General features: G+C 42.7%; 1 protein-coding gene and 1 pseudogene across 1 annotated transcript in view; one reads left to right on the top strand and one right to left on the bottom strand.

The window, feature by feature from the left end:
• Positions 1 to 4363, top strand: part of CPE (carboxypeptidase E) — a 109246-nt gene extending 104883 nt beyond the window's left edge. The window contains exons 8-9 of the mRNA XM_068542661.1: positions 1851 to 1969; positions 3570 to 4363. Of these exons, the coding sequence (XP_068398762.1) occupies positions 1851 to 1969; positions 3570 to 3668 (218 nt within the window). The 3' untranslated portion in view covers positions 3669 to 4363. The remainder of the gene's footprint in view (positions 1 to 1850; positions 1970 to 3569) is intronic.
• A 7404-nt stretch (positions 4364 to 11767) lies between these two features.
• On the bottom strand, positions 11768 to 12538 carry LOC137763646 (tetratricopeptide repeat protein 19, mitochondrial pseudogene; annotated as a pseudogene).
• Positions 12539 to 15955: the final 3417 nt, after the last annotated feature.

Genomic DNA, 15955 nt, shown 5'->3' with positions numbered 1-15955 from the left:
ATTAATTAACCTTTAGTGCCCAAACATCCTATACCATTACCTGTTTCTTAACCTCCACATTTATAATTTGTATTTTTTTTAATCCTGAATATTTGTTCTCTAAAACTCCATTTATTTATTTATTAAACAATACTTATCAACACCCCATGAAGTGCCAGCCCAGCTTCCAGACCAATAGGCCAGAACCTGTGCCAAATTATTGCTCCCTTCGCCCCCAGGGAGGGACTCCTGAAGGACCCAGGCCATGTCCCCTGTGGCCACAAGTAACTGCTTCTGTTAACTCTAGCGTAACATACAAACATTATTTTCTCTGCATTCCAGATGTGAAAAATTTAGAAAAATCTGGATGTTGGGAATAATTATAGGTAGAAAGCAATGAAATCTGAGGAGTGGGCTCTGGGACACTGCAGCTTTTCTAGGGCAGGGTGAGGTAGTAGGGAGGGATGAGCAACGGGGTCTAAGGTGGAGAGAAAACCCAGTGCCTTGTTCGGGAAGGCTGGAATGTTTCAGGAGGGAGAGAGTGTAAAAAGTGTCAGGAATGAGGCAGCGTGGAGAATCTTGTGGATAAGGCAGAGTGGAGAGTCTTGATGAGTCTATTTCAGTGGACCAGCGGAGCCCGATTGGGGAGAGTCTAAGGAGAGAGGAGGAGACACATTTGAAATGAAGAGTATTGACAAGTCTTCCCAGAGATTTTGCTGTAAAGCGAAGAAGATAAATGAGGCACTAGCTGAAAGGAGATGTAGAGTCCAGAGGTAGAATGGAAGAGATGGTGATGGGGGTTTATTTTTTTCTGATGGTTTCCATATTCACAATGAAATACAATGTGAAGCATCAGCAGAGAGTGAGGATGAAGAGGATGCTTTACAGGTGTTAGGAAAAGGGAGACTGTCCACTAGGTCCTTGGTATTCAGAGTATGACCCCTACCAGCAGCTGAATTCAGCATCACCTGGAGCTGGTCAGAAATGCAGAAGCTCAGGCCTCATCCCAGAGCCAGTGAATTAGAATTTGTACTTTACTGTTTCCCAGGTGATTGATGCACACTAATCTAGGAAATGGGAGAGTGAAAGGGCTCGGGAGGAAGACAGGGCAGGACGAGGGCCTGTGGAAGGCTGGTGTTTGTGGACAGGAGACAGCTCAGCATGGGTGTGTGTTTTCCCCAGCCCCTCGCAGCCAAAGGGGCAGGCAGAGAGTAGAGGGGGTGGGTGTTACCCAGCGCTGGTGGTTTGCCAGGCCTATAAGCAGGTGCAGAACAGCACATAGGTTGAAGGATATGTCTGTCATTGACTGGGGTGCCCAGGAACCTAAGCTGCTCAAGGAGAGGACGGGGGTGTGAGGGGAGGAATGGGAACAGAAATCCTCTGGAGGGCTGATTGAAAATGCAGTTCCTAGAAGGCAGCCAGACCAACTATTCTGAGTCTTCAGAAATTGAAATTTCTAACAAGTCCCTGAGGGTTTCTGACGAGGTGCCTTCAGCCACACTTTCTGAGACACTGACCTAGACTCAGACCGCCGGGTCTTCACAGCCAGATGCTTGGCAAGAATCAAAACACGGTGCCAGATGGTGGGATCCCACTGCTTGGGGACTTGATATATCCGTTAACCTGTGTTACTCCTGACATGATTATGATGATTCATCATATTAGAAGATTTATTAGACAGTTTAACATTAATGTCTGTAAAATTGCTGTAAGTAGCGATGCCCTCTAGAGAGTGTCATGATCTTTTCAATGGAATTTCATTAAATTCAATAAACATCTACTTTAAAAACAGGGAATCAAAATTGAACTTAGATGGCATAACTATGCATTTCATATATGTGCCTGTGACTTGAAATTTTGTTGCCTTGCAGCAAAGGATGGTGATTACTGGAGATTGCTTGTACCTGGAAACTATAAAGTTACAGCCTCAGCACCAGGCTATCTGGCGATAACAAAGAAAGTGGCAGTTCCTTATAGCCCCGCTGTCAGGGTAAGTGATCGTGATAATAGCTAAAATTTATTAAGCCCTTACCATGGGTCAGGCATGTTTAAGTGATTATATTTAGCTTTCATAATAATTCTGTGAGATAGAAGCCATTATTATCCTGTTATCCATCTGTTAAAAGATGAGAAAACTGAGGCCTAGCAAAGTTAAGTGACTTGCCCAAGGACTCAGTGATTGATTTAATACCACTCAATGTGAAGCTCTATTACCATTTCTCAGTTTTTGAAGAGATCCACCAGAAAATCAAATAAAACCTTAAAAAAATGAAGCTTTTATTTGCTGACCTTGATTTCAATCTCAATAATATTCTGTTCAATTTATCTTTTTATCCCTAGCACCTAGTATAATACCTTACTCAATAAGTATTTGGAAAAATAAATTAGGCCTGCAAGGTAACTTAGGCATTAACTAAACATTTATTAAGCACACACTATGAGCAAGGCCCTCTATGCTAAGAACTATCAAGAATGATACCTATTTAAGTAAATACCATTTATTTTACTAGGAAGGTGATGGTGATAAGACCAAAACTCTCTTAGAGAAGGATTTTACTATTGTCCTTGTATTACATTACTATGGAATGCCCTACAGAGTTTCCAATTAAAAAGCTTGAAAAGAATTTATTGTGTTTTTGTTTATGTCCCCAAAGTTTGGAGTATAAATGCTTGGTTTTGCAAACTAAATATCCTGAGTTTTTAACTGTTGCTTTGGTTTCGATTGTGTGTATGTATATATTAGGCTGGATATGTATTAAAATCAGGAGGTAAATTTGGGCAAATAAAACCTGGAGAAAAGTAGCTCCAGAGCCAGGTTGTAAAAGGTTCAACTATTTTGACCCTTAGCCTTTCTAGCCCGTGTGAGTTCAAGGAGGTATTGAGTAGTCACTTTCTTAAATAACCACAGGCTCGAGTGGCCAGATCAAAGAACTCTTAGATCCACGTGGAATGGGGCATGGCTGTCTCCTGGGCCCGGGGAGGGCTGGGGTTTGGAGCTGCATATTTTGAATAGTCCTTTGTGCAGAAGTGTATGAATTCTCCATAGACCTGATGAGGATGCCCAGTTCATAGGAGAGTTGAGTTCCTGGACTACTGGCCTTCGTGGTGGTTTGGAGATGTGTGTATTTCCATCCATTTCTTTAGCACATTCAAGGTTCTAGAAAGCAGAACCCTGTGGTTTGGAACACCAGGACACCGAACTGCATTCTTCCATATTCCCCCAGCTTTTAGGAGAAAATTCAAGGTTGGCAGGAGAAGCTCACTGAATAGTCAAAGGCAGAAAACTAATTATAAGTTACATCTTTTTATGGGGGAAAAACTGCCTTTAAACAATCTGCCTCTAAATAATCTGCTTTCCAATAATTCTAGAAAGCTATTAGATCAAAGCACATTTGAAACATAATGGCTTTTGATATTCTTTTTCCCTAAAAGTATCTTGTTGCTTATCATGAGAGTTTTTTTATGATATACTTTAATTCAGGTGGCTGGATTGAGCTTATTTTAATAAACTCTAAACCTGTTGTTCTTTTCTCAGTTTTAAAAAGTATGTAATCAGTTTGATAACAGTATATCCTTATTTTCTCCTTTAGGTTGATTTTGAACTGGAGTCATTTTCTGAAAGGAAAGAAGAAGAGAAGGAAGAATTAATGGAATGGTGGAAGATGATGTCAGAAACTTTAAATTTTTAAAAAGCCTTCTAATTAACTGCTTTTAATCTATCTATATAATGTAGTATGATGTAATATGGCCATTTTCTTTTAGATTTTGTGCAGTTAATATTTAACATTGATTTATTTTTTAATCATTTAAATATTAATAGGCATTACTTAAAATAGACTCCAGTAAAAATATAGGAACTTGGTCTATAATGTTCATTTTCCTACATATAAGACACGGAGGACCATAGAAGAGATTTAAGTGATTTTGCCATTTTAGGTGTAGATGCAATAGTCCATGTGTTATTTGCAATACAGAACTTTTTGAGTAATTCTACCTTTAAAAGTTAGTGAGTCCTTTTAATGTAATTGGTGACAGTGTCACATAATGAATGCCATCGGAAAGGTCAACAGCTGTAGCTTGAGTTGTGAGCACTCTACTGCAAGACTTAAACAGACCTGTGTAAATTGTCGTTTGTCTCTTGTGCTGACTAGCTATATAAGCATGATCTTGTTAATGCATTCTTGATGGGAAGAAAATGTAAACGTTTAGCAAGAGGTTTTTTGAAAGGAATGGAAATTGACTTCTTGCTTGTACATATCAGGGCAATACTGTTATATTATTCAGCTGGCTAACACTACTTCACAGTGTAGGGTTCTCTTGGTTGTCGATTGTCCCAGAATTGCGTTCTGAATGAATAAAGATTAAAAAATCCCTATGATCTATATTTTAATTCTCTATGATTTTTGGTCTAGAGTTGTGGTCTGGTGATAAAAAACATATGTATTCCCTTAAGAGTGGCCTCTCATTGGTTCATCCTGTATGTTTTAAAATTTATTAAGTGACTGTTGTATGCCAAGCACAGTGCAAGCTCTGTGTATATTATTTTGATGGACAAAAGGTTCTGATTCCATGGATCTTATGGACCAGTTGTGGACATAGACTTTAAATAAATATACACACAAATGAATATGTAATTAAGCATTGTGATGAGTAAAGTGACAGGAAGGACTAGTGTGTGGAGAAAGAGAATGTCAGCACAACTTAATTTAGAGTGGATGAGGGGATTCAGGCATGGCCTCTCAATGCATGTAAGCCCAGACCTAGGCTATGAGTAGGTGTGAGCAATGCGGAGTTACTGAGTGTAGGGGTGCGTGTGTGTGTGCATGGTGGTGGTGGTATGGTTGAGCAATGCTCCAGGTACAGGTTTTTGATTAAATAGTGCTAACCATTGTAATAATAGACCCCCAAATATATACTGTCTTAAACACAATAGAAGTGTATTTCTTACTCAGGTACCTGTACTGGGCAGAAGACAGAAAGATGAGATAGCTTTTCTCCACCCAGTCATTCTGGGTCTCATTCTGACAGATGATCTTCCATCTTCTAAATGTGGCTGCCAGAGTTGCCTGGTGGTCATCTCCATTGCTGCCAATGGGAAAGGGGAAAGAGCACAGAGGAGCATGTGAGGGATGTCTGTATGGGCCAGGCCTGGAAGAGGTATATGTGACTTATGATCACATCATATTGTCTAGAATTGTATCCTCTGGCTATAATGACTGCAAGGGAGTCTGGGAAATGTAGTCTAGCAGCACACCTATGTAAGTGAAGAGAATATGATCTTTGGTGAGCATCTAACAGCCTCTGCCAGATAGAAGGAAGAGTAGGTGAAGATGCATTAGGGTAGGAAAGAACATGGCTTGCTGGAGGACTAGAGAAAGGACAGAATGACTGGAGCAGAGATGTGGGAGGTGGGAAGTAAAGGCCAGGAAAGTTGACAGGTACAAAATCATGCAGGACCTTATGGACCAGAATTGAGGTTATGGGATTCTGTTTTTAGAATCACTGAATGGTCTTAAGCTAGGAAAGGACATGATCTAACTTAAGTTTTAAAGGTCATTCTTGCCGCTGTGTCCAGAGTAGAAGCAAGAGTAGAGACTAGTCAGGAAGCTATTGCAGGGCCAAGAATAGTGGTGACTTGGATCAGGTTGTGGCAGTAGAGATGAGAAGATGTGCGTGGTTTGTGATGTATTTCAGAGGTGGAATTGACAGGCCTTGGTGAGACATTGGATGTGGGTGATGAGGAGGCAGGTGTCACAGATGACATCATGTTTCTAACTTGACCAAATGGGTACATGGCATGTGGCACATTGGAGAAGCAGCAGATTGCAAAGGTGAGAAGAAAAAATTTCAGTATAGGAAATGTTAAGCTTGAGATGCCTATGCTTGTGATATATACAAATGGAGGTGTTGCGTGTATGGCTGCACAGTCTATGTGTGAAGCTCTAAAAGAGGTCTGGGATTGGAAATAGAGATTTGACAGTAGTTGACATATAAATAAGGTGCTATATTATTTAATTATCCAAACCAGGGCAGATTTGAGAATGAAAGGGGCACAACTAATTTTGCCAGGATGGCAAGTACAATTCAGAACTGCCAGGGGCAACTTGGGAGTAGGCTTACCTACCTATAGATGGTATTTAAAGTCATGAGAATGTATAAGATCCTCTAGGAAGAGCCCATAGAGTTGGAAAATAGGATCCGGACTGATCTCTGAGGAACTTCAGAATTCTGCTCTCTGTGGTTCATATCAGACAGGATAAGCTAGGCTATGCTGCAGTAAGAAGCAAAACCCTAAATCTTAATGGTTTAACTTAGTAATTTCATGAAATGCCTATAGGTCCCTGTAACTCTCCAGGAAAGTTGTCCTGCAGTGTGTAGTGACGCACCAGGAATGTTTCAGGCTCTGCTGTGGCTCTGCTGTCTCAACATAAAGTTTCCTTAGTCTCTTGTCTTGGACGCAGGGACAGATACCTGGAGTCACTTCCGTCCACAGCTTATTGACAAGACCTCGGCGCTTAGCCTCGTTGAACCAGAGCATTTGGTGAGCAACACTACCACCACCTTAGTCTTTCCTTCTGGCCACCAACATACCTTTGCTCTTCTTTTTCCAAATATAGATTTCACCTAGCTCCTCCACAGGGGAGGCAGCTTAAAGTCACAGCAAATCAAGGCTTTGAGCTTCAGGTTTGGGATTTTTGAGGAGTCCCATGATAGCCTCTGTATGAGGTCTGCATATGGTCACTCTTGCTCCAGAAACTTGTGAACTAAAAAGAGAGGTTCTATGCATCCCTCACACCCAACATACAGTGACAGAACAGAGTCAACACTCCATTCAGAATGATAAGGAGTAAGAGGTGCCCAGCAATCACTGATCTGCAACAATTCTGAAATCTTGCTGAACGGATATTTGATAGGCCTCCTCTTCAGGGGATGAAGAACGTTCCTGGATTCAGAATTGATTCTACACTCTGGGAAGCACTTCCTTCCTCATGTTCCCCGTGGCCATGGCCTTGCCTTCTTGAACGTCTCTCTCATTCACTCAAGACCTAGGTTGACAGAGGCCCCACCTAGCATAGCTCACCATCTGGAACATGAGACCTCCCAGGTCACTGTAGCAGAGGGTAAGAGAGACCCAAGAACCAAGAACAGACTTGCCTTAGGCTGCAGGTGACACGTCAACCCTGCTCACAATTCACTGGGCAGGACTAGTCACATGGCCTTGCCTAACTGAACAGGATGCAGGAAATACTGGGGGGCAAGTAGAATTGTTGGCCTCTGCCACAGGGCCATGCAGACAAATCCACCACTCATTTAGCAGTTGGAAGGAAGGTGTTAATTTCACATAGTCCTACCCTTACAGCAATTTGTGATTATGATACAGAGTTTCAAAGGTCCGAACTATCCTGGTCATGGTCTCAACGTGCTCAGATTTTTATCTGATGAGGAGTCTAGGATTGAGTGTTGTTGAGAAGGACTCTCCTTTCATTTGGTTAACGTTTCTATGTTGAAGGACCCCTAGTGGAATGAGACTCTTGGCCTCTAATCCATCCCTCACTCACTCTTTCCTGCAGAGAAGCCAGCCACTCACTTGTTAGGTGATGACTGGTGAGCTAATTGGGTGGAACAAATCTATTAATATAAAAGGACAGTAATCTTCCCTTACCCTCCCTTCCCCAGGCAGAGGCAGCTCCAGACTCTCCCCCGGGCACTGAGGGAGGCTTTGTGTGTGTGTGCTGGGATGCAGAAAGGGCTTGTAGGAGTACAGTATTAATAGGCTCTTTTGTCCACAGATCTAAGATCACTTTCTCCAATCAGTTTATCAGTAATAAAGCTGATAGTTTAACCTGTTGGTCTCCCGTGTCTTATTTTTTGGCTGGTTCTGAACTCAGGAATGGATGAATCCCTAAAACCTTTAAGAGATATAAATAATATGTTAGGTGTAGTGCTTTTGTTTTTTTTTTTTTCAAAAGTGAAATGGGACCAGCACCTCTTGCATTCTGAATACTGTACTTCTCTTATCTCTAGGATGATACTTACCTTTTTTGGAGGTTATGTTGCATTGTTGCCTCACATAAACTTAGCATAAATGTAAACTCTGAACTAACGTTTTTTATTTGGTTTGAAACTACAGGTTAGAGCAGACAAGAACATGGGGGATGTGAGAGCTGAGCATTAAGCAGATCGGACTGTGAACAACAAGACCAAATTTTTTTAGGTAACGAAAATCAGAAAGGGAGAGGACTGGGCAGTTGATTTTAATGAAATAATGAACATATTTGAACTTTTTTTTCCCTCATTGACAAAATCAGACATTACTATGGAAGGAATAGCTAATCTCAACTCACATTTTGATTTTCAATTCTTCACATAAACAAAAGATAAACTTGTGGAAGGGGAACTATGAACTTCGATATTCATATTTTATTTATACAACCTCTGAAATCTTTCAACAATTTGGTGTTGTGGGAGAGTAAAAACCCATCATTTTTTCCAACATATGACTCAACTTGTCTTTTCAAAATTCTCACGAGGATTGTCTTCTGTGGTCGGGATTGGATGGCATTTGGGGTGTCTGCCTCAGGAAAGTCCGACAGAATAATGTTGACTTTCAGGTCTCACTTTATGTCTGCACTACTTCCTGCTTTTGCTGTTCTTAGGTAAATATCATTCTAGGTACTTATGATGTTCTGATTCTTTATTCTTTATTTCTACTAGACAGCCAACTCAGTTATAACTTGAGTTTGTAGCGTAGTGTAGTACATGCCTTTAGTTTCATGTGATTAATTTAAATCATTGCAAATTCCCTGAGAATCAGTGTTTTTAAACACAGAGCAAAACTTAGTTGGGTTAAGGGTCCTCAGTGCAACCCAGGCAGTTATTGAAATAGTCTGCAATGGCTGAGAAAAGAAAAATCAGCTTGATGAAGCTTCTAGGAAATGTTTATGATGCCAGGGGCCACAAGGCTGGTTTTATATTGCTTTACTTTTTTCTGCCTCTTCTGGTTTTTAAACTATCTTAGCTCTTTTTTCCCCTTTCCCTTCCTTTTCCTTTCTCCATTCTTCTGTTTTGATGTTTCACTCATCAGTTACCAAATGCTCATCCTGTGGTCTCTCCCGGAGAGCCAAATAGCACATCTCCATGGTCCATGGCCATGGCCATTGGTCATCGTAGTCATCATCATTGCATCACTAGTGTCCTCACCACTACTGAGCATGTATTTGTGCCACACTCTGTGCCAGGCACTTTGAAATGCCATATTTTGAAACCCCACTGCAGCACTGTAAGATAGAAGTGTCGCAGCATTTTTATTTAACAGATGAAGAAACAGATGCAGAACTTAAATTCCTCACCTCGCGCAGCTGGTAAATGACAGACCAACATTAAAAGTCCTAATTGCTTGGCCCTGAGCCTGTCCTGTTTCCTCATTTCTCTAGCATGACCCAGAAAGAGCTGTATTCTTCTTGATTAAACATTGTTTTATTCTTTTGATTACTTCACATATGCTGATTGCTATGCTTAGGGTTTCTGGGGAGTATTTATTACCTACTCTGAAAGAAACCCTTTAAAGATAATTTTAAAACATTTTGCAAATAAATACAATAAGCTCCTGTTTTATAGTTTCTTGCTACATGGAATTAGTGTGAATCAGTTCGTTCCATCAAGTTCCCTGTGGACATGGTGATGTTTGGCCCTGACATGAATGCCATAGAGAGATGCGTTTCAGGATTTACCAGGACATGTCAGTAACTGACAGCAAAGCAGGGCCGGTGAGGAAAGGAGAGCTTGGCACCAGTACTGCCCCCTATTGCCCCCTTCCTCCGAGGAGGCAGGGATTCCTGGGCAGCTGACCAACTGCAGGCTCTGGTTGCAGAAGTTGTCTGGAGGTTGTAGTCAGGGCAAGCTACAGCAGGAGTGGATGGGAGGGTGTAAAATGAAATGCTAAGGGCCCTAAAATCCAGTAAAAATTGATGAGGACAACACTTCAATAATGGGATGAAGGGATCAAGACCCTTAGTGTTAAGGCAGCTCTCCACGCAGAGGGAGGCTTCTGCTCGTGGACAAAGTTCCCAGTCGGTTTACAATCCTAGGAGGAAGGCTGGCAAGGGGGCACCTCCGATGCACATATTAAATGAATTAATGTGTGTAATGCATTTTGAAAACAGCCTGGCATGTAGCAAGTGCTCAAGAATGTAATTATTGCTATTATTATTCAACAATGTGTTATTATTACTCAAAGATGTGTTATTATTTTTATTACTACTGCTGTTGTTGCAAGGTAGGTTATGAGATTTGGTACTGAAAAACTGGGACCATGGAAGAAACCTGGGTAAGAGACCCAGAGGTGGGACCAGTGCTTGGAAATGAGGTGAAAACCTATTTATCAGAACTGCAATGGTGTAATATTGAGATGGAGATAAGACCCTTGGAACTGTTTAAATATCCCTCTGTTAGATCAGGATCAGTCCAGGCAGCTGAAGTTGACTTGAGTCTGACGGTGGTACCAGTGGGCAGCAAAGGGAAAAAGGTGTGGGCCTCATACAAAAGGGTCTTCTTCCTTTTTTTAAATTTTATTGTAGAGTGTCTAGTTTATTATGAAAGGGTTCTCCCAGTATGTACACAGGAACCCAACTATCAGTTTATCCTGCCCACCCCACCCCCACCAACATACCAGCAACAACAGGGTTCCTTCGTGGTACCTAGAAGAACCGCAGAACTGCTGGGGTGAAAACATCATCGATGTTTTAAAGTACCTGTGAAACAGATGCAATGTTTAAAGTGTTTTTAAAGTACCCTGTGTTGTGTACTTTGCACACTCTGAGGCAGTGTGATAAGGCTCTCAACACAGCGGCCTATCCAGGGAAGGTCATCCACCAAATGGATTCTTCCAGAGCTAAGAGAGACTCTCACTACACATGAGGATACTGAGACCCAAACCCCAAAAGCCAGAGCTAGGGTCCAGGGCACTGGTTCTTCTACAGCACCAGCGGGACACATCAGAATGACTGGGAAGCTTTCAACACTACACCTACAGGGCCCCACTCAGAGTCAGAGGGTTTGGAGACACTGTGACCAGGTGCAGAGGAGTGAATGCTCAGAGAGCAGGGACGCAGGTGGTCGTCATTCCTTGCCCTCCTTTTTTCACAGTTGTGTACAACCAGATACATACAAAAACATACAGTTCACTTTTATTTATAATCAAATGGGCGCTATGCTTTCAAGTGCCTAATTCCCACTTTAAAACTTCATGCTGGATGCTGGTGGCAAGCCAAGATACTACATTTTTATGCATTAAATCCCACACTGGGCTTCAGGAGACAGACTATAAGAGAAAATAACTCACCGTCATCCCCCTTTGCCATGAGACCGGTAGCTCTGGTCTGCCAGGTATTGATAAGAGAAGGCAGCAAATCGGTGGACAAAACTCTTGTGGGAGAGACACCTGGCTGAAATGCCAGACCCCACCCCAGAGGGAAACTGGCCTCTCTTAATCTAGAGTTATTCTCGGACCAGCATGGACAGCACCTAACCAACCATCTGCTACAATGGAAAGCATCAACTGACACCCGTCCTTAGAAGCAAAATCAGGTGGGGGTGAAAGGTTTCTTTGCAAAACAAACATGGCAGTGTATACAGTGTATGCAGCTTGTCCTCCAGCAAGGCTAAGTTGAGGGGACTTGAGTATCAAGGACAAAGAATTTAAGCCATTGATCAGGGTGCCACTGGGACTAGAATAAGAGGTGTCACTATAAATTCCCTACAACAAAAAGGGGTCTAGAGCTTGATAAGGTTACGACAAAGGTCTACTTTTTCGTGACAGCTCAGCCAGTTCTTCCCTGTTGTGCTGCAGAGAAACCTCATCTCTTTTCAGCTTTGCTCGCTTTAACACTTCCTGGTAGATCTCTTCTGCTTATGCATATTGTTCTCTGTGCGTCAGGGCCGCAGCCAGATCACTGAGCAGCACGTGGAGCTCAGGGTGCTCCACCTGTCTCGCCAGGTCTGACGCCCTCTGCGAGCGAACACGAGCCTCGTCGGAGCGGCCCTGCGCATCCAGGGTGGTGGCCAGGTCACTCAGCAGCACCATGGTCTGTGGGTGTCTTTCTCGTAGTATTTCTTCAGAAATCTGCAAAGCTTTTTCATTCATCCTTTGTGCCTGTGATGGCTGCTTGGAGAACAGAAGGTAGCGGGCATAGGTGTCTAGGCACATGCCCAAGAGGAGGTGGGTGTTGGCTTTCTCTTCCACTGACAAAGTGTCTTCTGATAATTCCTTTTCTCTTTCAATTTTTTCCTCTAGAGTTGAAATGCAGAATTCATAACCAGCAAGAGTCAACTCCTGTCTATTCTGAGCAGCATATATAGTGGCCGGCTTTAGAGAGATTACTATTATTGCATTGCCTTCCTGTTCCATGGCCCTTCTAAGCAGGTAACTCGTTGGTTTAAAAAGTTTTTCCACCCAATCGTAAGTGTAAGTGATGGCCTTCTTGTTATCACTCTTATAGGCAAGAAGAAGAGCATCACGCAAAATTAGCTCTGCCTCTGCTGGCTCATCTTTCATGATGCACAACTGCCAGCAGCGGCAGCAGGCCCGGGCCCCTCGGCTCGGCGGCTCGTACACCGCGGGCGCCGGGCCTCCTGCCGGCCCTGGCCCCGCCGCCCCGCCGCAACCGGTACCAAAAGGGTCTTCTTTAGTAATATTTTTAGTGTCAACTATAGCAGTATTTGAATAACTTAAAACGATCTAAAATAATTATTCGTATTTTTTCTACTCATTTCTGTGTATAATCAGCAACCATTTAATATTAAGGCCAGAATGATACAATGAAAAAGAGCAATAAAACCATAATGAATTTATACTTCAAGATTTGTGAGGTTAGTGTCCAACCTCCACTGTGAAAACTTGGTGTTTCTGAAATGTCATCAGCTAAACATCCATGTGGCGAGTACAGTGGTGGAAGATGGTAGGACACAGGGTTACTGGGCATGGGTGTCTATACTCAGGTATCTGTTGGAAAGATGATGATGTGAGAGAGGAAGGTGCATGACGTCAGGTGAGCAGCCTCCCCTTGAACAAAGGTGTCCCAACATCGACCCACAAATACAATCAGAGCCTGATCAACAGCAAGCAATCCATCTGACTCATTTAGAAAACCTACGGGGAAGAAAACACTGATGAAACAATAGACACAAATAAACCTGCCCTTTTTACTATATAAACACTTAAAATGTACCTACTGCAATTGCTGTAGAAGTGGAAGAAATACAGTCTTTTTCTCATATTTCTTTCCTATATGATTTTTCAGAATTAAACTGTAACTGGCTCTGTGTCTTAAAATTGATCTGGCCGAAAACCTATTCATGGACTTAAAAAAACTGACTAGTGAATATTTAATGAATTTCTAAGAAATCACTAATTGATTACAATAAAACAAAGCATAACACATGTACAAAATATGTGAACAATGATACAATGACTTTTTGAATAGCTTAATCAGTGGATGAGTTAGTCAAATTTCATGAGTTTGAATATCATAATAATGCATTCTCGTTGTCTTGATTAGATGACTTAACGATTTTCCAATGAACATTCTGGCTAAAACTGCTGTTTCTTCTCACATTTTACACTAATATTTATTCTAGAAATTCCTGAAAAATCAGCCCTGACACCACCAGGCCCACTTCCATCCCTGCCCTTGCAATGAAACAGTCTACAAGCAGCTGGCCACAGTCATTTGCCCACAGCTACCCTCCAGAAACTTCCCTGCAGATTTTCCTTTGTGTTTATTTTAAACCTTAAATTTGGAGAGCAAGATGGTGAGGAAAACATATTGAGCCTGACCAGGGCTCTGTGCAGTTGTTGGAGTCCTGGCTCATCTGGTCACGTGAAATACGGCTGTGGGATTTGGAGTCTGGTCAGGGAAGATTAAAGCTGCGGTGGTGCAGCATTCTTCACTTTAAACCTAAATATACTTCCCTGTGCACTATATACACAGAGGTATTTCAAAGCCAAGTGTGTGTGTAATTAAAGTAAGAAAGCACCAGCTGTGTGTGTCCACCTCAAGGTCCGGCCACATGTGCTCTTTCAGTCTGCAGGAGGCACTGACAGACAGGCAGAGCTGACAGGCAGATGTGGAAAAGGGATTAGGTGCTGGAGTTTTGGCTGAGTCCTTTGCCAAGTGAATGGTCCTGCAGGCTTCTGCCCGCACAAACCTGGTCATGGTATCTCTTCTTTCTTTGATTCACCCACACAGAAATGAGAATGCGGCCCCCCCGGCAACCAGAGCACGAGATAACATAAACTCCAGCTTCGTATCTGGGGCAGCTGTGAGCCACCATAAATTGTATGTGGCCTACATGGACAGATTCTTTGGGATTATACCTAAGCAAAGAAATGGAAAAGCAGAAAGTTATTTTTTCCCCACTTAGGAGTCATTTTGAAACCTGGTATCATTATTTTTGAGTTTTTGCAACATAAAACATGCACCCATTTCTTTCGCATTTCTACTTTTCTGTTTTCCTGATCACGTCTGTCTCAGGCACATTTTATCTGTCCTGAGTCTCCATAACGTCCCTTCGCCCTTGTCTTTCTGTCTCTTCTGCCGCCTCTATCCTTACCCCCCGGCACTCTCCCCCTCTGCCCCTCTGGACCTCTCTGGGTCACGACTGCATTTAGCCAAGAAAGGGCTGAGGTCAAGCAGCCTAGGTGTCTCCTTCCTCCTCCTTCCCACAGGCCCTCCCTCTGGGAGGGGCCATCCTCAGTCTCAGCCTTTTTCTGGCAGCTTGCCCTCTAGAGGACCCCATGGATCTTCTCACAACCTCTAACCCCAGCCCTGACCCTGGGAGCCCAGATCCTAATTCTGGAATGTGCCTGGCTTATCTGCAATCAGGTCCCTGAGTGAAACAGAAATTTAGTAGAGAATTAAGTTGCTTCCTTCGCTATTGACAATGTGAGAGACTGCAACCTGACTAACTTAACACTGGGAAAAATGAGCTCGAAAGATGAGGCATCATGGTGGGGAGAGAGAGCCCTGGGCTCTGCTCAGGAGACCTCACTGAATGATAGGTGGGGTGGGGGTGGGGGGCTTGGCACCTTCCGGAAGCTCAGTCTCCTCATATTAACTAGAAGACAGTATAGTTGTTATCAAGATATGTATTAAAGTTCTTTTCCTGATAATCCCATAAGCCTACAAATAGGAAATTCTCTATAGAATGTAAGGGTAGGTAAACATGGAAGACACACTAAAATCTTTAGGTTGTGGTATTATGTTTTGGTTAAAATGTACCACGGCTCAGACATAGCTTTGTAAGGGCCAATAAAATCTGGCCATAAAAAAGTTATGGCTCCTAAGTGTCGGTAACATTGACTTCCTGAGCAAGACAAGCAGTCAGGTCCTTAGACACATTCCCTCCACCACACACCCCTCACAGAGGGGATCTCAGGAATGTAAAGAAGCCCAGAGTCCGGTGTAGCAGCTTTAGGGGGAGAGGAATCGGTGAAAACTGGTGCTATAATGAAGGGAAAGGGTAAGGCAGGGAGGTGACAGACTCCGTGCTGCAGCTGGTGTCAAACTGGGAGATGGTGCTCTGGGTCCAGCTCCGTGCTCCTGACACAGGAAGTATCTCTCTCTCCATCTCCATCTCCATCACTGTGTCAGCTATGCCCAGGAGCTGTTAGCACAGAGCCCTGAGAGGATCCTGTCCTGGAACCAGAGATGTGAGAGAAGAGGACAGGTAGGCAGATGGTGCCACTTCTATCTTTGTCTACTCTCTATCATTAAATAGACCTGTTTCTTTTTCATTTTTTAGAATCTTGCGTTAAGAATGCCCAATTCTTAGAGAGAGCTGAAATGAGCTGTCTTTAAACTTCTCACCATAGCTTAGAGGGCATTTAAAAATAGTTTTCCTGTTACTTGTCAGAATAGTGTTGAAGAACAAATGAGACTATGAGATTAATGAGATTATAGCTACTGTGCTATTATAT

The sequence above is a fragment of the Eschrichtius robustus genome, chromosome 4 (genome assembly GCF_028021215.1).
Source record: "Eschrichtius robustus isolate mEscRob2 chromosome 4, mEscRob2.pri, whole genome shotgun sequence".
Classification (NCBI taxonomy): Eukaryota; Metazoa; Chordata; class Mammalia; order Artiodactyla; family Eschrichtiidae; genus Eschrichtius; species Eschrichtius robustus.
Note: the sequence above shows the minus strand (reverse complement) of the source record. Positions and strands in the feature narration are given on the sequence as shown.